Below are 20,987 nucleotides of genomic sequence, written 5' to 3'. Positions count from 1 at the left end.
ATTAGCAAGCTCCATCGTTGAACTAGTTCCTAGCAAAGCGGTAGTGACTAGAGACATTCAAGTGCGAATTTGTAGTTTAACAGTGCAGCTCATGTCTTAATTAATTCTTATATGCTGCCAGAGGGAGGGGACAAGGAATTTGGTATAGTGTGTTTTCTATTTGAGTTTCGACGAATACATGATGTTATTAGACTTTATATTTGTAACAGCAGTTGCAGTATAAGATTTGCATGAACAGGAGTAGCTGAATTTTTTTCTGGACAGACTTGTGCACCATCCTGATTTTTCTGACCGTCAGCTCCTGAACAGAGTTCATCAGTTACAGCATGAGTTTTGTCTCCTGACAGACCAGGTTTCAGTGTTTCACTGACCCATTGGCCAATCTGAACATCATGAAAGCAGTGTGCCTATCCTCATAAGTCAAATTGAGGTCCAACACCCATCGACGTATCAGGTTTCAACTAAAACCCGTATATCCATGAACAGAGACTAGCTGTACGCTTCAAAGACTATTAGCTGTACGCTTCAAAGAAAAAAGAAACTCCAGCTATAGCAGGTAGGGAGGCCGTCGGCTCCTTACGCCGGAGCAGCAACACAGGCGACAATAATGATGGCGAGAAACAGAGAGCAAAACCGATAAACGAGTGAATTCGCATGAATTTTGCACAACAGCTGCTTATCTTTCCGAAAACGAGTAACATTGATCCAGGAAATTGAACCCCCGTTGTACATCGTCTCAGGAATAACGAACTATTCACAATTTCCCATATCTCCCCATGGCCACACCACTCAGATCTACCAGTATGTACAAAACCACCTCCACCTCAAAACCAATCCGTAAACCAATTGGAAGAGACTAGAGGCCTAATCCTAATCCTAATCCTAATCCACGTCCTCTATCCTAATGGTCCACGGCTCCTCTCTCTCCGGCTCCTGCTGCTGCTGCGCCTCCTCCCGCTGGCCTCCGACCACCAGGTAGCTCACCAGGACCGCGGTCCTCGGCCTGCGCCTCTCGCCGCCCTCCGCCGCCGCGTTGTCCATCTCCTTCGCCGGCGGCAGCTCGTGGCGGCAGGTGGGGCAGTTGCCGTGCACGCCCAGCCAGCGCTCCAGGCACTCCCCGTGGAAGCGGTGCCCGCACGGCATCTCCTTCCCGGCGTCCTCCACGCCGTCCAGGCAGATCGCGCAGTCGCCCAGCGGGCCCCCGCCCTCGACCTCCCCGGCCTTCACCTCCTTCAGCGCGGCGATCGCGGCCTTCGACGCCGGCGGCACGCCGCCGCCGACCCCGCCCGAGAACAGGTCCCCGTCGCCGTCCAGGATGAAGTGCTGCACCACCAGCACCCCGGACCCGCCGCCGCCGCCGCGCTGCATTGCCGAGGGGACCGGCGCCCCCGCTGCCATCCCCAGCAGCAGCCGCAGGATGCCCGCCGCAGCGCGGTCGCCGTCGTTCGCCGAGGCCATGGGAGGAGGAGGCGATCGAGCACGAGAGAGAGAGGTGGAGCCTCGAAAGAAATGAAAGAATCTGACTACTTTATTTGTTTGATTTTTGGTGTGATTTTCCGGTGGCTTGAATTGGCGGGTATATATGACCTGGGGAGGCAGAGTGTGGTGAAGGTTCTGGAAGATTCCGGAGCTGGCGGCTCGTGTCTCTGAGCTGTGGGCCCTACTAAACGGCGGGGTCCGTATGGCGGTTGGACACGCCTCTCCTCATCCGCGTTGGGAGGTAGATGACCCGTTGCCGTTTTTGTTGGGTTCGGTAAGGAGCATGTGCAGGTGGTTCCGGAACCTTCCAGGGCCAGATATTTTCCTCGGCTCTTGGGTCGCTGACTTGCGGGGTCCACGCGGGGGACGACGGCGCTCGATAGCTTCTACACTCCACTGGAAGGTTGCGGAGAGCCGGAGAGAACGGGAGAACAGAAACGGATAGCCGACCGAAAGTATCCGTTACTGATGATGGGCCATTTCTCGCTTTCTGCGCCCAGAAATTTCGGCCCTTTCAGATGGAATGACCTAAATCGAGCGAGTATCGGCCTATTTATTTATGGACCGAAACCCACGGCTTGTTCTCGCAGGCCCATGATAAAAGCAAACTAGAATTGAGCCCAAAATATCCTGTTAATTTTTATCTTTGGAATTCATTTATCTTTCTATATAAGCCCAGTGACAGCGACGCAAAGTCAAAAGGATTTTTCAGCTGGATTTGATACCGACGTGGACCCAGCTCGCGACCAATACGGAATCTTAGCCGTCCAACCAGGCGTCGACGTCTCAGATGAATCCTCCGTCCACCTCCGCGCACCGTCACCGTTGTCTTATGGCGCTTTCACACCCGCACATGCCTGACACCCTGGCCCACCTGAACTCGACGCCTCTCTCCCTCTCATCTCCCTCCCTCTCACCTCTTGCTTCTCGCGCTCGCGTCCGTGTCGGCTCGCACGTAAGATCGGGGGGAGGGAGGCGGTGGACTGGTGGTTGTTACCCCGCCGGCGGCGAGGCTCGGGGCATAGGGTTCCCTGGCTCGGATCCGCTGCCTGGCCCATGGGATCCGAAGGCTTCGTGGCCGCCGCGGCCGCGTGCCCAGCCGCCGCCGAGGCTTTCGCCAAGTACTACGGTGAGCTCCCCGCCGCCGAATTCGCTTTCTCGCGGGTGTTTCGGTCGATCCGTAGGTAAAGGGTTACGGTGGATTCCCTTCGGTAGCGGCTTGCGGGTTTAGGTGGGTTTTCAGTGGTTCGCCTTTTGGATTCTTGGGCGGCCTTTTCTTTCTTTCTGCGAATTTTGACGAACCTGGTGGTGTTTAAGTTGCGAATTTTTCGAAACGAGTGGTTTTGATTACTAAAGAAGTGATCTTTTAGGTTATTCCTTGGTCAATTGTCTGACTTGTTGACGGAAATAGGTCGTTCTTAGTAGTTCTTGCCTTCTTGGGCGTTAAAGATTTCCAAGAAGTGCTTGTTAAGCACTTAGGGTGTGCTTGTTGGTAGCAAGGTAGATGCTGGACGAACGATTTGTGGAAAATGATATGATGTTCGTTACCACAATTTATACTTCGCGCGTGTATATGTTTGATAATTCTTGTGCATTTTGATCATATCGTCCTCACCTAGGGTTGGCATTGCCTTCTTGGGTGTTAAAGATTTCCAAGAAGTGCTTATTAAGGACTTGAGCGTGTGCTTGTTGGTAGCAAGGTAGATGCTGGAGAAACGATTCGTGAAAATGATATGCCATTCTTTACTGCAATTTATACTAATATGTTTGATAATTCTTGTGCATTTTGATCATATCGTCCTCACCTAGGGTTGGCAAACTTTTCTCTGGAATTAGAACTAAGCTTCGTCAATAGTACATAATTTTTTTTGTCCAAAATTAAGGCTAAGTTTCATGTGCAGTGAATTGTTCTTTTGTTGAAATAGTTAGCTAGATTATGTTCATTGGGGCACTATATCATCCAATTGGTTCTTTTGGCCTTTGTTTTGCTAGGTACTGTGTCAGGAGGTACAAACGTGAAGGCAAGACAAGGATTGGTTGAGCTTTCACACGCTATAGATGGAATCGAAGGAATGAGGTTAGCTGTCTTGAGTACACTTTTGTACGCCATGCACTTCTAAAAAAAAGCGGATGTGGTGGTTTCCCCCCTTTTTTGCCATGATGAAATGGAATTTTATAAGACTATGCATGTTTCCCCCCTTCTTGCCTACAAACGCGGAGTTGAGAGAAGAAACATTGTCTGAAAACTAAAGAAATGCATCGACCCTTATTACTTTCTATTTACAATCTGGTAGAGGTGTAGTTTGACTGAGATTAAAATGTGAACAGAACAATATATATAGTTGTTTGTACTTATCTTTATGTTGCTGTAGTTATATAATATATATTCTGAAGCTTATTTTCCTGTGCTAATATCATGGTGGCTAAACTTCAAATGTTACAAATATCATGGCGGTTTCCATTGCTTGTGGCTCGTAAATCCTGGCCAAGACAAACACTGGCATCCTTAACCAGCCCAGGTCATATAAACCTGCATAATGCCCCATACAGTAATAATGTATGATTCTTTTTTGTATCGCGTTTGCTTCTATTTTACTCTGCATCCTATGTTAAACCTTCGTGTGATTAAACACCTAATTCATGCAGGGATGGAATATTCGCTGACATTCCAAAGCTCATGCCATTTATTGATTTAGTAAGTGATGCTCTCCAAGATGCTTAAGAGATTTTATAGATCTTCACTACCTTATGTTAACTGAGAGCCTTCTCTTTTAGGAGGATATGGGCCTATTCAGTTGCTTCTACGATTTTGTCTTCTTCATCTGTCGTGAAAAGGGGCAAAAGAGTATAAGTAAGATCCTTTATTCTCGAGGATGTTTGTGGACACTACTGGTATACTTATACCCATAGAACACTAATCCGGAATGCCCCATTTTTTTCATGAGTATAGCCATTCAGAGAGCTGTAGCAGCATGGAAGATTGTTCTAAATGGAAGGTTCCGGTTGCTTGATCGATGGTGTAACTTTGTTGAGGTATAGAAAATGTTCATAATTCACCTCAAATATGTTCTGGTAACTTTTTAATGATTGTTTATGAAGTGTTAATATGCTCCATTCTTGTTCGGTTATCCTAGAGGCTAGTAAAAGCAAGGTTGAAATCAATATGCTATAGTCCGATTCTACCAACAATTTCTTTACCAAGGCTATCATAATGCATGAAGATAACTACGCCACTCGATACTTATGTTCTCGTACAACCTAAACTTCTGTGGCAAGAATGCAAGATGCTAGTTAGTATTTGTTACAAAATGCATAGTTCTTTTTTCTCAGCATTTGGCATCTTGTGTTGCCAAGAAATATTGAAGATAATCCATCAGGCTGATATCTTCCAGTTCCCATGATTTGTTCCAGTTTTGGGCTGTCTTTAGTGATTTGGGATGTAGAGTGTTTAGCTTATGCTGTAACTTATTTACCCTTTTTCTCTTTGAGTTCTTGAATATTTCTTCCTTCCTCTTCAGAAAGGCAGACTAGCCATGCTAGACTTGCATTTTTCTTAGCTAAAACTATAATATTTCTTTCTCAGAAGTACCAACGCCACAACATATCTGAGGACACCTGGCAGCAGCTACTGGCTTTCAGCAGGTGTGTAAATGAAGATCTGGAAGGCTATGACCCACGAGGTTCAAATTCTTTCTATATGATTAGTTCTTTGATTTTCAATTCTATTTCTGGAGCTATCTTCATAGACTTAACTCCATGATAGTCAAGATAATTTCTTAATTCCCGGTGCCTGTGTCTCTATTTTCAGGTGCTTGGCCTGTTCTGATTGATGATTTTGTGGAGCAAATGCACAGGTCTGCTGCCGCAATATGCTTGTGTTCTCTTGCAGTTCAATTTATTGACCTTAATCCTGTTGCATGAACATAAAGCATAATCATTGCTGTGCTGTCCAAGTTAGTAATACTTAAAATCAATAATGGAAGTATATAATTTGTTGAGATGTATAATTACCTTAGTGAATTTTGGTTTCCACTGATTGGCTTTGTGATGTCAATATACCTCCTGTGCATGGTAGCAATCTCATTGCACTGGTGAATAGTGCATGTCCTAGTTGTGCACTGGCTTATGTGTCTCCACTTGTTTAATGCAGAATTTATCACTCCACTGACTGCAGCAGTGCGATGGAATCACAATGTACCATTTCCAGTACATTTAAAGGTATTATCTCAATGTATTGTTATGTTTACTAGTAGTTTGTTTAGTTGGCTTCACATTATCACTCTGTTCCGACTTCTGAATGTGGTATTACAGGACTGGACCTTCTACCTGGATCAAAGAGGAAATGCCCTCCTCACTTTAGGTCCAATGAGGAGGATGTAGAGCTTTCGGATAGTTTTACACGCTCTGTCCATCTGACACCAATAAAACGACTGAAGGAAAGTCATGGCACTAACTATGGAGTGGGGGAATCCAACAAAGGTACAGATTTCTCAAATAGTTGCTCAGACTACCTCGAGGATACGAATTTACACAATCCAAGGGGCTGTCTTCAGAACTCGCCTTGTAATGTTGAGGATGCCCTGTCAAAAGGGTTCGAGGGTTGCATCTCGATGAAATGCTCCTTTTGATATAACCAGGAATGCATAGGTTAGTCATTTTGTGGCAGCCATAATCTGCATACATTCCAAACTTAAGTGCCACTATCTTCCAGCGTGTGTATTTAGTCAATTTTTTTAGAGGTGATATTATTCTTTTGTACTCGAATGATGCTGTATAACTCACAGCGGAGCATGTGCCATCCACGTCTCATCATTGAAGGCATTTTTTGTAATATTTTCCTATGTCAACTGTATCAGCGTGATGAGGGCAATTGTCGATTGAGCTTGCTTGGCAGCATATCCCATGCAACACTGCTTGCATAAAGAACATGGCGAATAAGTGCTAGAGAACCAACACATTCCCATCTTTTTTTTACTTGTGAGATGACATTGTATTGCAAGATAGGCCATTCTGCATTAATAGCTAGGGAAAAAAATTATCACTGGTGAAAACCGTTGTGAGCACACGGGATAACAACACCTTTCTGTGCATCTAAGATCTAAATCATCTGAAATGTAACCTGGTGGACTTATACCAAGAAAATGATTGTAAAGCAGCGATTCATACAATCTTGCCATTGTCACTTGTCAGCAAGAACAAGTTCCTGTGAGGTTGAACCCTAGCAATAAAAATGCTAATCCCTGGAGATATAGATATATGTAGTAGCTTGTTGTCCCATGGAACGCGAGGTTGTATGATGCACATAGGAAGACAAACACCGAAAATCCAATCTCTTGGAAATTAACTCTGAAAGGGAAACACAGTATCAATAATGTATGCGGTGTGGTGTCTGCTAGCATAACTTACTAATCCAGAAAACGTTAGCTGAGACAATTTACCTGTCCCTTAACCTTTTCCGGGTTTTCTGAAGCAAGGGAACTTCACTGTCCGCTAGATCATTCCCCACCTTCTTGGTCACAACCCACTGGTTAAATCCTTCTAATTCCAGCAGTCCTGTCAGTGCAGCTCTCATGCGACGCACTGTCATCACACTCTCAAACAAAATCCAAAATGGCATTATGTGTAGATTTCTGCAGAGATAAATTGAAGTACATTAGCTTTAGTCCTGGTGAAAGGACAGATGGACAACGTAGTTTTAGAACTCATGGCACAGTTACATAGAAACTTACTTTGGATGTCTTATGGCTGTGACTATGGTAAGCACCGTGGGAATATAGGCGATACCCCAGACTGGTAAGTACAGCTCCGGGATTGTGACTGAAATGGGGAGTATGATATTGTAGAGAATACAGGCAGCGGTTGGCGCTATAACTCTCCGCACCAAGAAGAAGCTATAGAGCATATAGGTCTTCTTGAGGAGTGATACATCCTAGTGGTAAAACAAATGGGGTTGATTTTTAGATTCTTTTTTTTTCTAGACATAATCTGTTAGCATGGGAGGACATAAGCTTACCTTGGCAACCAAAACATCCTTTGCCATCTTACGGAATAAGTTTGCACCACCACTGGACCACCGGAATTGCTGCCGACAGTAGGCCTTGTAAGTAGATGGCAGTTCACTCTTGACCTACATATACAACATTTTTGCATAGTCAAACGATCACATCAAACAGGTTTACTTTTGACAAACACTATCATATGATTAGATCTACTCACTCTGACTTCCCCAACATATACGAATTTCCAACCCTTTAGGGTTGCTCGAACTGCCAAGTCCATGTCCTCAACTGTAGTGCGATCCTTCCAACCTCCTGCTTCTTTTATGGCTACTGTACGCCACACTCCAGCAGTTCCTAGAATAGACACGCCAAGCCATTAGAAGATTGTATGGTTTTGACATCGAAATTCTGGGGTTGTTCCCCCCTCTTTTCGAACTAAGGTGCTATGCGGATGCGGTGGACTACAAATTCTCTTGTTGAATGCAAAAGAAGCAAGGGAGTTGTACTATTAGAAGTCTTAAAAGATGTATACCATTGAAACTGAAGAAGGCAAAGGTTGCTGATCCTGCTTCTTGTTCAACTTTGAAGTGGTAATCGAAAAACATCTTCTGTACCCTTGTCAACAGGCTTGTGGTGTCATTCACTGCAAAATTCTGTCAATTAAGAATTGGACCGATCAGAGTGAATAAAATATTATATTGCTGGAGAAGTTTATACATTAGCAGTTTTCTTATTCAAGTTAGATTATATTTGAACTGTTTCTATGCCTTCTTTCCGGTTGGCATCATCATGAAACATTGGAGTGTATGGGAGATATATTTTAATACCATGAATATACAAGGAGAGATTTATTTTCTGAGGCCAAAGCAGTCAGGTTTTCTGTTCCAAGTTCCTTGTGCTAGTTGTATGAACCACTTGTGCAGTTCTCAGTTCTTACAAGAAAGACATCTGAATATGGAGAAAGTACTCCATTATGGTGATATGCTTGAACGTGGGAGCATATCTGGCAAGTTTGACATGAGAACTGAGAAATATTTCCCAGGGCCCAATCCTTTGCATTTGTGATGAATGGTAGCTGGAAGAGTTTGCTCAAGAGCTAACAGGAAACACAGTACTTACCGAAGGACCACCGAGCTTGAACAAGGGCAACTTCTGGATTGTTCACAAGGAATGGGACAGTTCGGAGCAGAAAGTCCGGTTCAGGTTGGAAATCAGCATCAAATATGGCTATGTATTCGCTTTGCCTTGCATAGTCACATTCCATTCCTTTCTTCAGAGCTCCTGCTTTGAACCCCTTGCGGCTGGTTCTTGTGGTATAGTTAATGTTGACACCTTTGTTGGCCCAGTTTTCACATTCAAGCTCCACCAAATTCTGCAGCAAGAAGTAATCCAGTCATCATATATTCTTTTTTTTCTTAGACCCAATAATCTTCTAGAATATCTAAACCCATTAATGACAACAAGATGGTTGCACTGTTGTAATGGCAGTTCATTTTCTATGAAATGCTAAACAAGGTTTGTTGCATGTTTTTTGAAGATGTAAGACAAAGGTTTGCAACTAATTGCTTGTCAACACAAAATGATTCATTTAAAAATAAACACTAGTGCCTCAATGTAGGATGGATTATCGATATATCCGATGGCCAAAAGACATCTTCTGCTATTTGCTAGGGAGGCCATCCGTGCTTTATCAAAGGTTCCTCGTGCAGTTGTGCTTGCAAACTATTTCTACTACATTGCAGTAAACTAAACCAACCCATTTGCTGAACCAATTCAATCAACCCAAATGGATCAATCAATATTCATATCAGTACTCTCACATTCCATATAATTTATTGGTAACTTGCCTTTCCTTCATAAAATTATTGGCTTCAAACGGGCATTACTTTATGAACATGATTAGTCATGAAAAATCACAAGACTTTTGCATGAAAATGGACCATAATCTTGATTTCAAGCCATGGAAATAGATGAGATTGAGGGTTTTTTATAAGAGCAGTCCTGCATATGCATCGATATAGCAGGAGGTCCAAATTATGAAGTGATTTTTTTAGAGCTGAAGGAGATCCATTTCTAAAGAAAAATATCCCCACCAATTATTGAACCGTTCCCTCAGATCTATGGCTCTGAATAAGCAAAGATAAGTCGACAGAGGGGGCTGGTTATGCTGTGAAATGTCAGGAGGCAGTAGTTATGCTCATGTGGTTATACCATACAGGGTGTTCTGGTCTCAGCAATAGAAGGATAAAGGGGTAAAGGTAAACTTCCCATGTGCTGCTGACAAAGTTTAGTAATACTATCAGTCTCATACCCCACAGTGGCTGTTACTGTTAGATTCCAAATAGTTTCTCATCTCTAATAATGCTATTTTCACTGTAATATTATCAGTACATATACAAAGCTGCTAGCAGACATGGGCAGGAAAACCCAGACAGCCGGGTCCGTCCTGCTGTGGCCATGTGAGTGAATGGTCCAGACTCCAGATGACTATTCACCTTTGCTCTCACTCTCAGCCTCATTCCTGCGTTCGAGTTGTGTTCTTCCACACAATCTGTCTTTGCCTCATCAAAACTTCTAATCATCTCTCCCTGTTTGGATGATGACTTATGATTGTGAAAGGTTTTATCCAAGTGACGCAACCCTTTATGCCAAATGCTCAAGTTGCTTTCATCTAACTAATCTCATAAAAGCACTTGCACAAACAAGGGGCATCTGTTATATGCTTATACTAGCTACTCACTTCACAATGGATAATGCTCTCTCTGCACCCACTTAGCCAGCCCAAATAATTAGCATGCTCCTATGAGGCTATGCCAGTTAGTCTCATGTCAAAACTTTTATCATCCTTTTGATTCATTCCACAAGTCTGAGTGTTCCTCAGCTACCAGCAATAGGTTTATGCCTCACTTGTTCTGATAGGATCTAAATGGAGCTAAATGAATAGCTTCTCCCAAACAAAAGGTTTCATAGGAATAATCCCCAGTCCTGCAAAAGACGAGGAACTAAGAAAGGCAAGTGTAAGTTACCTTGATGAACGGATCGGTGGAATCATCCAGCACTTGGACTATTATCCTGTCCTTCGGCCACTGCAGCTCACATGCGGCCGCTATTGACAGCCTGTACACCTACACGCCCATCCCGCACACAGAAAACGCAGCACATCAAGATAAATATTTAATCTCACAAAGCAACAAGAGACGGAACAATTCGCCGAATAATCAATCGATGAATGGCTAATAATTTCCGAATTTTAGCAACTCTTTCTGTGCTGGTCTCTTCTCACCTCCAGCTCATTGTACATGGGTATCTGGACCAGCACCAAGGGGTAGTGGGCGCTCCCCTTCTCGTCGTCGCCGTCGAGGGGCTCCCACTTGAACCTCCACTCGGGCCGCCACCCGATGGCCTTGACGGCGAGGCTGACCACGCTGTTGTACACGGCCTCCACCACCAGCATCACGGACATCACCATGCAAGCCCACACCGCCACCTGCAGCACCGGCGCGATCACCCCGGCCCGCACCGCCACCCACGCCCCGTACACGTCCGCCGCCGCGGAGGACGTGCCGTCGAGGACGCCGATGAGCCAGGACACCGCCTGCTGGAACCCGAGCGGCACGCCCGCTGCGGAAGCAAAGCAGGAGAAGAGAGCGCACCATGAGCCAGCGAGCGGTGCGGGACAAGTCAAATCACGTGAGCTGTAGAGAGCGCGGCGTTCGAGCGAGCGAGAAAGGGGAGGAAAAGGGGGAGGGAGTAGTGAATGCGTGTACCTGTGGGCGAGCGGCTGAAGTCGACCGCGCCGACGGAGATGGCGGCCGCGACGGCCGCGGCGGCGGCGAGGAGGAAGAGGAGGGCGCCGCCGATTTCTCCAGCCTCCATTGGGGTGGCGCGGTGGTTGCAGCCGAGCCGCTGACCGGGGGAGGAGAAGGGGCGATGGAGCGGAGGGCGACTGCGTGATGCGCCCGCCGATGCCACTGGGGGCTTTTCTTAAGCCCACGCCACTTTTTTACTCCTCTTTTTTTTTTCTGTTGTTTAAGTTGCGTTTTGATTTGTTGCACTGATGGACGACCTGTACGGTGTACCTGGGTAAGATTAGGATTAAACAATGAGTAATTACTGTATTGCAATGCGAACTTTCTATATTGCCATAAGACCTTTTATTTTTTTTATAAATAAATATTGCCATATGACCTTTGATGAGGGAGTGACGCGCTGTAATAAGATGTGTTGTTACCAAGAATTACATTATTTGTATATAAAAAAAGAGGAGTGATTTTGTTGAAAGATGGGAATTGCTTTCAATTTGGAAGGCAGGTAGCAGGTACCGACCTCAACTGCTACTAGCTTTTGTATCGATATTTAAATGACAAATGCAGATGCGTATTGCCTACATGGCTACAATTTAACTGTATACAAGAATTTAAGCATGCTTAAGCACATGCATCTGTACGTATGCAAAGAAGCATACTATTCGTACTTATTGTTTAAATTGCATTTGTGATGGATAAGTACCAACTTCCAAACTAGATCATTCGCAGATCCAAGCTAAGAGGATCATGTACTGCTTCCTCACACGTTGTTCCTGCATCTATTTACTTCGCCTAGTTTGCCTGTACACATAGCAATAAGCAAGTAAAGCCACCAGTACCACCAGAGCGAATCCTGGCCCATGTGACGAGCGGTCTGCGGCTGAGGTGGCTCTTGGGTGCACGTTCCTTGGGTATCTAGCATTTGCTCTCTGACGACCGTAAATTTCGCAGCGTGCCGTGGGCACGCAGATGCAGATCCAATGAGCGCCCTTCCTCGTCGAGTCGTCATCGCATCTTGGAACCCCAGCAGCAGCCTCGTTGCAGATCTGATCGGGGTTGGCCTGTAAACTCGCTTGGGTCCACGGCTATGGCAACTTGCAAGTTGCAATTTCTCCCTTTTATTAACAACTGTAAATCCAAACATGCCAGGCTCATAATTCACATTTTTTATTCCATGGAATATGCTGCCCAACCTCAAATAGGTCCTGAGCCTCCCTGGAAGATAAAATTCCGATACCTATGTACAGTACCAATTGTCATGTAGGGCAAGTGGACCCCACAATCATCATGATACGAAGGAAAGGGCTCATCCTTTGCTAATCCTTTCTGTTCATGAATTGCTCATATCGAGTCAATGATTGGAGTGGCATGATGACCGATGCGGTGAGGATTTGCCAGTTTTATATGGGGTGACGCCATGGAGTTCCGGTGAGGGATGCCTATCTTCGAGATTCGAGAAGTGTTTAGCTGGCCTCTTGCATGATTTTGGATAGAGTATGTGCAGGCAAGTAGGCAACCCTGATTTGTTTGAATTCACTATTGGACACCTGTCTTTGGCCTACTTTTGTCTGAACTCCGAGCTGTGAGGCTCCAAGGATGAGCAAGCTGATGCTACCTGCCTGCCTTGCTGTGTCAATGGTGAAGTGTCAGTTAGGTACTTTCGAGATGATACTTCAAAGGAAAACTTTTGCATTTGATTTCAGGCTCTGTGTCAGTGCATGGCACGTGGATTTGGAACGTGAACCGTTTCCTAATTGCAATATAATAAACACTCTTTCGGTCCGATGGGATGACAATGCAAGCCGCGCCCAAATAGGTTAGGAGTGGTAATGGATCATGACTCTCGTGCCTTCTTCACAATCGAACTCAGCTTTATCCATTTTTAACTTAAAATCATATATTATTACGGTCTGATCTTTATTGAGTCTGAACTTTAAATTTGCTAGGTTAAATTAGAGGGTTCTTTACCACTCCTACGCCCACGGTAGTATCCACTAAAGAAAAAAAGTGTTAGAAATTTTCACAAGATGGGAACTTGTATCAGAAAAAGAAGTGGACCCCTGATTGAGAATCTTTTTGCTACGAGGCTCTTTGAAGATCTAGGAGGCAAACAGGGAGGCAAGCAAGAGGAAAAGGTTGTAAACTCTTGTTAGGTCGCCTCAGTAGCCCCAATAATCTCTGTCAAGTCTGTTACATACTCCATCCCAAAAAATGTATAAGGTGCACATGCATTTCAAGATTAAAATCTTATAATCTTTGAGCCATAATTAGCATCACCTAATATAATTTTGTTTTACGAAAATAATATCACTCGATTGACATTCTGGTTATGATTTTATTGCTATAAGCATTTTAGTTTACCATGGCAACTCAAAACAAGTCTTACATTTTTGAATGGTGGGAGTAGATTATGTGTATGAAGTGTCCTGATGATGTTTGTGTCCATGGACGCAAACAAAAAGCCCAGCTACATCCATTTTCAGAAAGAATTTGTGTACTCCACCCATGAGCTAAATTAAAGGTCAAATATATTCGTTTTGCCAAATCCTCATGTAGAATGTGGGCACCACCTCCATCCTCCAGTGAACGAGACCGGCGTCAATCATCTGGTGCAATTTTGGATGCTAATGGGCATATTTGAATTCACCAGTACTATTTGAAGAAAGTGACGAGTCCTCAATCCTCTGATGCTGATGGTTGGTGGCTTGATTCCTCCTCACTGAAAGTGCCATGTCTGCTTTCGAGTCACATTCTTTTTTTAAAGGAAAAATATCAAATTGGTACAAAAAAATTTCTAAAAATGAAAGCTATCTGTCAGTGTTCTATTTAGCATTATTTGATCCTTAGTTGTTCGTGTTCCTTGTGTTTTATTATGAGCAATAAAATACTAATAATAGTAACAAATATGATGTAAACAACTCTATTTAGAGTACCAGCAATAGCATTTTTTAAAAAACTTCTAGTACAAACTTCATATTTTTTTAATTTGAAATAAATTAATTATGAACTTTTTTGATTAACTCAAAACTTTTTAAATTTCTAGAAAAATGCAAAACCACCTAAAGGACCAAATATTCCTGGTTTTGATAGTTGGATTGTCGTTTCTATCCGGTTTTGTAGTTATGGGTTGAAAATCGTACTTCTGCTATAGTTCCTTTTTCGAAAAGAAAAGGAAAGAAAAAGCGGATGAATAATTTTCTTAAAAAAATTAAGTCTTAGTCGCAGCATGCAAATAACCAAACTATTTCACTTCCTAAAAAAATTCACTGAACAAACTGCTCCAAGATCGATGCTGTTGCATTGTTTGGGCCTGGACAGCAAGCACTGCTGCTATTGGTACGCTGGTAGTTTCTCAGGGAAATAGCGAGTTTCCCACGCGTTTTATCTCAAATTTCTGGTAGGAAAAATCCACAGCCACACGCATCATCCTCTCCTCTCCTGTAGAGTTCTGGCTCTGGTAGGCTCTCCGCTCTCGTGACTTCGGTGAGATCACAAGAACACAGCCCGAGACTTCACCAGTTCACCACAACACTGGGCTTGTGTGGTCTTCTCTCTCCCGCGCACCACGGGCTCCGTCTCCGCCGCTCGTGCTATCCTGTCAGGTGCTCGCCTCTTCCTCCATCTCCTGCTTACTTCTCTGTTCTTTCTCTCCACGTGTATGCTTCAGCGCTTGCTCTTCGCGCGTGCAAAATGGCCGGATTCGAAGAGTTCGGGCGGCGTGGAGGCGGCAATTGCCGGCTGCCGTACGTCTCGCCTACGGACTCGGTGATCACTAGTAGTAAGATACTGGGAACCATCTGATTAAGGAGCGAGCAGGGCTGCCGCCTGCCTGAGCCTCAGAGCCTGCGTGCCGCCGCAGGGCAAGTGGAGACGATTTTGGTTTGGGGGATAGAATTATAGAAAGACGGCGGTGTGCGCACGGTGAATTTTGGGAATTGAGTGGCGTTCGGGTGTACGAGTTAGCTTGCCGCGCCGACGCAGTGTCAATCTCCGCGGTGGAGGTGCGGCATTGGGAAAATGGGAGGTAGAAGCAGAAGTGGAACCTGCTTGAATACGAGTGGACGACGCTGCTCTGTTGGAGGGCAACATCAGTCAGGCAATCGCCATTCGCCAACGAGGGGAGCGTGAGGCGAGTGCATTCATAGCGCTGCTGGGTCGGCAGCTGGTGTGCCGAATAGATAGCGCATCGCGATCCAATTTTATTTGGGCCGAATCAACCTGCGAGATACTCCGCAATTTTTGGGCCTCTGATCTTCAAGGGCCTCGCTGGAGTGCTGGCCCGCATGTTTGCTTTGAGCCGAATAGATGTGCTACTAACAACTGAATATTTGTGCTACTGATTTTTCAATTCTACGTAGTACTGAAGCTTCAGGTCTGAACAACTGAATGTCTCTGCATTGTTTTCGCAGATCCTAAGAAATGGCGGCGGCAGCAATCGCAGCCCTATCCTTCGCTTCAGTTCCTTGCAGAGAGCATCAGCTTCGACACGGAGCCAGTACCTTCAATGCGCAACAATTCAGTGCTTCCAGCTCCCACCGGCACACCGCCAATCTGAAATCGGGAGGACCAAGAAGACTACGCGCCGCGAAGCGTGTCATCGTCGCGCAGGCCGGCACCGGCAGGTACAAGGTGGCCATCCTCGGCGCGGCGGGTGATATCGGGCAGCCGCTCTCGCTCCTGATCAAGATGTCCCCGCTCGTCTCGGCGCTTCACCTGTACGACATCGCCAACGTCAAGGGGATCACCGCCGACCTCAGCCACTGCAACACTCCCGCGGAGGTCGCCGGCTTCACCGGCAAGGACGAGCTCCCCAGCAGCCTGGCCGGCGCGGACGTGGTGGTCATCCCCGCCGGCGTGCCCCGGAAGCCCGGCATGACGCGGGACGACCTGTTCAGCGTCAACGCCGGCATCGTGAAGGAGCTCGCGGAGGCGGTGGCGGAGCACGCGCCTGGCGCGCTGGTCCACATCATCAGCAACCCGGTGAACTCCACGGTCCCGATCGCGGCCGAGGTACTGAAGCAGAAGGGCGCGTACGACCCGCGGAAGCTGTTCGGCGTCACGACCCTGGACGTGGTGCGCGCCAACGCGTTCGTCGCGGCGAGGAAGGGCCTCCCGCTGGCCGACGTCGACGTGCCGGTCGTCGGCGGCCACTCGGGGGCCACCATCCTGCCGCTGCTGTCGAAGGCGCGGCCCAAGGCGCCGTTCACGGACGAGGAGGTGGAAGAGCTCACGGCGAGGGTCCAGAACGCCGGCACCGAGGTGGTGGAGGCCAAGGCCGGCGCCGGGTCCGCGACGCTGTCGATGGCGTACGCGGCGGCGCGGTTCGTGGAGGCGTCGCTGCGGGGGCTCGACGGCGACGGCGACGTGTACGAGTGCGCGTACGTGCAGTCCCAGGTGGTGCCGGAGCTCCCGTTCTTCGCGTCCAGAGTGAAGCTCGGGAGGGAAGGGATGGAGGAGGTGGTGGCGTCGGAGCTCAGGGGGCTCTCGGAGTACGAGGCGCGCGCGCTGGAGGCGCTCAAGCCGCAGCTCAAGGCCAGCATCGACAAGGGCGTCGCCTACGCGCAGCAGCAGCAGGAGGCCGCGTTGAACTGAACCTGCTTATTGACTGCCGTTTTGTGTCAGGTCTCTGGGTGCTTGGCTTGGCTGTGCCGGTTTTGGAGCACTGCACAGTGCGCACCCAACATTCTTTTCTACTGGAGGTTGGACGGAACAGTGAAAAGAATTCTGATTACACTGAACACTGTCACGAAACTGCAACCCGGTTCAGTTTCAGGTGCATCACACACATAACTTTACAACCAAATTCTTTTGATTTTCGAGACATCAGTTTCAAGTGCGATCGTTGGACAAAAAAAGGACAGACAAGGTTAGCGCTGGCTCGGCATTATTCTAAGCGGACTTTTATTTCAAAAAAATTATTCTAAGCGGACTAGGACTCGTCCGATGGGCCGAGTTGAGCACGTACTAGCCGGAAGTCGTGCAGGCGTACAGCCCTATTTGCGCGACGCAGGCCACCCAAAAGGACAGAAGAACCAGACCGATCTAGAGCTTCCTGCCCAGAGGGAACGTCGGCGAGGGCAATCCGGCTTTTGCTCTGGACGAGCGGCCGCAGATTGGACGATGAGGTGGCGAGTAGTAGGAGGAGGAGCAGCAAGAGCAGCAAGGACTCTATTCCGGAAATGGAGAATCTGCCGGCCGAGGCGATCTCGCACCGGGAGCGCAGGAGGAGGCTGTTCGCGAAGGGGTGGGGGGAGGTGACTTCGCCGGCGGGTTCGATTTCGCATCGGGACTGCGGGAGGAGGATGTCTGAGGGGCGGGAGACAGACGACGACGAAGAGGAAGATGAGGTGGAGCCTCGGATGGAGGAGCAAAACAAAGCAGATCCAGATGTGAATGTGATTCAAATGGATGAATCCTCCTGGATGACGGTTAGCGAGTATCGCCGTCAGTGGAACGATTTATGGTCCGGCTACTACGGTTCTTCCGAGGACACCAGTGAGTTCTCCATCCATAATCTCATCAGGCCTGGCTTTGGTTCGCTTCTCTGTTAAACAATCTTTGATTCTTTGTGTATCCTATAGCTGTCGATGGTAGAAATTGCTTATTTAGCTAACCCATTTACTATCAATAATACAACATAATACTATTGTATTAGTTTTGCTATATATATCTGTTGACAGAATTCTTGCAATGAATTCTGTTAGATTCTGTGCTAGCTGATTTAGCTTTGTGATGTGCGATCTGGTTGCTGGATTCTTTTTGTCTCGCATCTTATTGTTTGAAATTACTCTAGCTTTAGCGTTTAGGTTTGGTGCTGCCTTCTTTTGGATTTAGCAATAATTTTGTTTCGTGGTTAGTTTCTCTTGATTTCCATGGTTCCAATGTATGACCCAACTTTAATATTAGACCATCTCGACTATAAAAGCTTTCTCAATTGCATGTCCTTCCCTCCTACAAAAAGTCTTCAAACTCAACAAAAAAATACATAAATCATCACAAAAAAAAATGTGAAAAGTTCTGCACCCAATACTCGCCATATGCATTGCCACAGAACCAACCATAGCCAAGCTTGGAGGACACCATACCTTACGTAACCAATATACCACACTTGCATCTATCACTAGAAAATGACTCACATGGTCATGGTGCCTTTCCAGTCTCGAACTCCCGCACTTGCTCCTCCGTTGGCCACAACAGCTTAGGCCCATGGATATACTCATTGAAATCACATAGTGGTCATCCGTCCTACGTATAAAGAATGAGAAGATTACACGCTACATCTAAAAAAATATAAGTGCGACTTGCAAAAGCTTGAAACATTATGGTACAAAATGTACATGTGTCTTTAGTGAGCATCAGAAAAATGGAGTGAACTTAGGTGGAACCCCTATATTAGGAAGCATAAGCTTAGTAGCAACTCCATACTTACACAAGGGACGATCCCTCACACGCTTGCAGGCAGCCTCCTGCTTCTCCTCTTCGGTCATTGGAGGTGGGTTTGGTGGAGGAGGAACCCAACGTCTGAACTGCTGGTAATGTTCAAGCTTCGTCCTATCGTATGGGAATAGGCGGATCCTAGGATCATATTTCTTGAGTCCATCTATCCACTGGAAAAATAACAAGGACTTGCAGGTATAGGATCAAACTTCCACTTGCACACATAGTAGGCTCTTCCAGCGGTTTTTGGGTGCCTTGATTGTTTCACCTCAGCTGGCACGCCACGTCTACAATCTGGGACCAAAAGGGTTGGAGGTACGGGAGCATCTGCATTCGACTCTTGGGTACTGTATATAGCCCATGCGCCACTTGTATTTATACCCGGTCGCCGACATCACACCTACACAACAAGTGAGCAAACATGAATTTAGATTTTTGAACAATACGATTGTGTTGCCAACGAATAGGTCTAACCATTCATTTACATTATTCATCTACATTGCATGCCTCCAACTAAATCATTACCAACAATTCTATCATTCATCTACATTGCATACCTCCAACTAAATCATTACCAAAATCTCAAATCAAGCATATGTTACATTTTCTAAACGTCAAATCCAGGGGCAGAACAATACCTAGAAGTGTATTGCGACTCCTATCTATCACATGAACTTCCATTGATTCAACATTCAACATCTTACCCTAACCCTAGCCTAACCTAATTGTTCAAATATCTACGAAATGTAACCGTAAAACAAGGAAAAAGTGGCGGAATACCTTCCCAAGGACGTGGGATCGATTCCCCCCACTTTTCCCACTAGAAAATGCCAGATTTGGGGGGAATCAGGGGGCGCGGCGGCTGGCGGCGAGAAGAAGGGTCGGCTCGGCCAGGGGCAGCAGCTGGAAGAAAGGAGGGAGAGGGAAGGAGAAGTTCTCGCGCTGGCCTGTATGCCACTGCCACGCCAGGCGGTCTAGCGCGACAAGCGTCATGTAGCCGCTGCATGTGGCGCGGCAACGCCTCACCTAGTCAACGTCGCGTTGGCGCGGCTTGCCTCGCCGCACCAGCATAGTCGCGCTGCTGCATGTGGCGCGACAACGGCTAACTGCCGCGCCACGGCGCACGGTGGGACCAAAAGGGTAACGCCGTGCAAATAAAGTTCGGGAGAGGTTATTTTAAAAAATATATTTAAAATGGGTTAAAAATAAAAAAATCCACAGTCGTGGGGATCCTCTACCATGAATGCGTAGAATTACACAGCAACAGCAATTAGACATAGTAACCCTTGAGCGTGTTCTTCCTTCGATGTAATTGACATGTTGATTCGAAGCATTTCAACAATATGTTTTTTTTTTCAATTACACATACCAAGCGATTTCTGTTCTTTCATGGCAAAGCATGTTTTAGCACAAAACAGATGCTACCTTTGTTGGGCCCCTTCCCTTCTTTTATTCTTGTTCTGCTTCTGCCATTGTCATTGTCCTTCACGTCTGCCTAAATTTAATGGAAACAAATGCAACAGAGGCAAAAAGGGGCTGATGCAAGAAACGGTATCTCGTCATCCTTGATATAACACTTCAAAAATCTACGAGCTTATTTTTTGAAATGATTTTTTTTAACTTTGAAACGAAGTCTACGAGCTTATGGAGCAGGAGGCCCAACTGTGGATCGAGTGACCTGGAGAGCCGTCGTCTTGGTTGTGTAAGATGCGTGTAGGTGTAGTAGGTCAACGCGTAGCCATAAATTGTTAGCATGTGGTTGCGCCTGGCAGTGACTATGTGTATCCCAGATCGATCTAGGACCTGTTTAGATACCCTGTGTTAAAATTTGTTAAGTTTTAACACTCTCAAATAGAGTGCTAAAGTTTAACACATTGGGGTGTTTGGATGATGTGTTAAACTTTAACACCTTTGGTGGGAAATGACTCCATTGCCCCCTTATTTATGGCCGGCGGAGAGAGAGGGAGGAGAGAGAAGGAGTAAACTGGGAAAAAGTGGAGAGAGGGACCACTTTTAACAACTTTAGTAATTTTTAACACCCCCTCCATGTGTTTATGAAAAATAGGGTATTAAATTTTAACACCTCACTTTTAACATAAATGTTTGGATAGGAAAGTGTTAAAAAGTGTTAAAAGTGGGGTGTTAAACTTTAACACCCCCTTCCAAAAAGAGCCTTATTTGGCGTGAGCTCGACCACTTCCCGTTACGTTCTTGTATACTCATTTCGTCAAAAAAAAAAAGAGCAAAAACAACGTTCAATTTGGGA

General features: G+C 46.1%; 4 protein-coding genes across 5 annotated transcripts; 2 read left to right on the top strand and 2 right to left on the bottom strand.

Moving 5' to 3' along the window:
• Positions 1-639: 639 nt before the first annotated feature.
• Positions 640-1,717, bottom strand: LOC117843102 (probable E3 ubiquitin-protein ligase RHC1A). Its single transcript, XM_034723668.2, has one exon. It carries the CDS (start codon positions 1,456-1,458, stop codon positions 883-885), a length of 576 nt encoding a protein of 191 aa, XP_034579559.1. The 5' UTR covers positions 1,459-1,717; the 3' UTR covers positions 640-882.
• Positions 1,718-2,344: 627 nt separating this feature from the next.
• Positions 2,345-6,312, top strand: LOC117842851 (defective in cullin neddylation protein AAR3). 2 transcript variants are annotated; one of them, XM_034723376.2, is made up of 9 exons: positions 2,345-2,608; positions 3,472-3,556; positions 4,126-4,174; positions 4,255-4,330; positions 4,430-4,512; positions 5,063-5,159; positions 5,288-5,333; positions 5,630-5,697; positions 5,791-6,312. In XM_034723376.2, the coding sequence occupies exons 1-9, from the start codon at positions 2,536-2,538 to the stop codon at positions 6,105-6,107; spliced, it is 894 nt and encodes a 297-aa protein (XP_034579267.1). In that variant the 5' UTR covers positions 2,345-2,535; the 3' UTR covers positions 6,108-6,312. The 2 variants fall into 2 exon arrangements, with proteins under 2 accessions (XP_034579267.1, XP_034579266.1); XM_034723375.2 differs by lacking the exons at positions 2,345-2,608; positions 3,472-3,556 and adding an exon at positions 3,563-4,036.
• A 155-nt stretch (positions 6,313-6,467) lies between these two features.
• Positions 6,468-11,438, bottom strand: LOC117842849 (probable glucomannan 4-beta-mannosyltransferase 7). Its single transcript, XM_034723373.2, has 10 exons — positions 11,246-11,438; positions 10,762-11,099; positions 10,505-10,603; positions 8,598-8,850; positions 8,011-8,121; positions 7,696-7,832; positions 7,493-7,606; positions 7,209-7,408; positions 6,918-7,109; positions 6,468-6,825 (listed from the first exon to the last, which is right to left on the bottom strand). The coding sequence occupies exons 1-10, from the start codon at positions 11,352-11,354 to the stop codon at positions 6,666-6,668; spliced, it is 1,713 nt and encodes a 570-aa protein (XP_034579264.1). The 5' UTR covers positions 11,355-11,438; the 3' UTR covers positions 6,468-6,665.
• Positions 11,439-14,670: 3,232 nt separating this feature from the next.
• On the top strand, positions 14,671-17,015 carry LOC117842850 (malate dehydrogenase, chloroplastic). Its single transcript, XM_034723374.2, has 2 exons — positions 14,671-14,886; positions 15,694-17,015. Exon 2 carries the CDS (start codon positions 15,704-15,706, stop codon positions 16,874-16,876), a length of 1,173 nt encoding a protein of 390 aa, XP_034579265.1. The 5' UTR covers positions 14,671-14,886; positions 15,694-15,703; the 3' UTR covers positions 16,877-17,015.
• The last annotated feature ends 3,972 nt before the right edge of the window (positions 17,016-20,987 follow it).

This window comes from Setaria viridis, chromosome 2, assembly GCF_005286985.2.
Source record: "Setaria viridis chromosome 2, Setaria_viridis_v4.0, whole genome shotgun sequence".
NCBI lineage: Eukaryota > Viridiplantae > Streptophyta > Magnoliopsida > Poales > Poaceae > Setaria > Setaria viridis.
The sequence above is the reverse complement of the archived record's forward strand: the minus strand, read 5'-3'. Positions and strand labels throughout refer to the sequence as shown.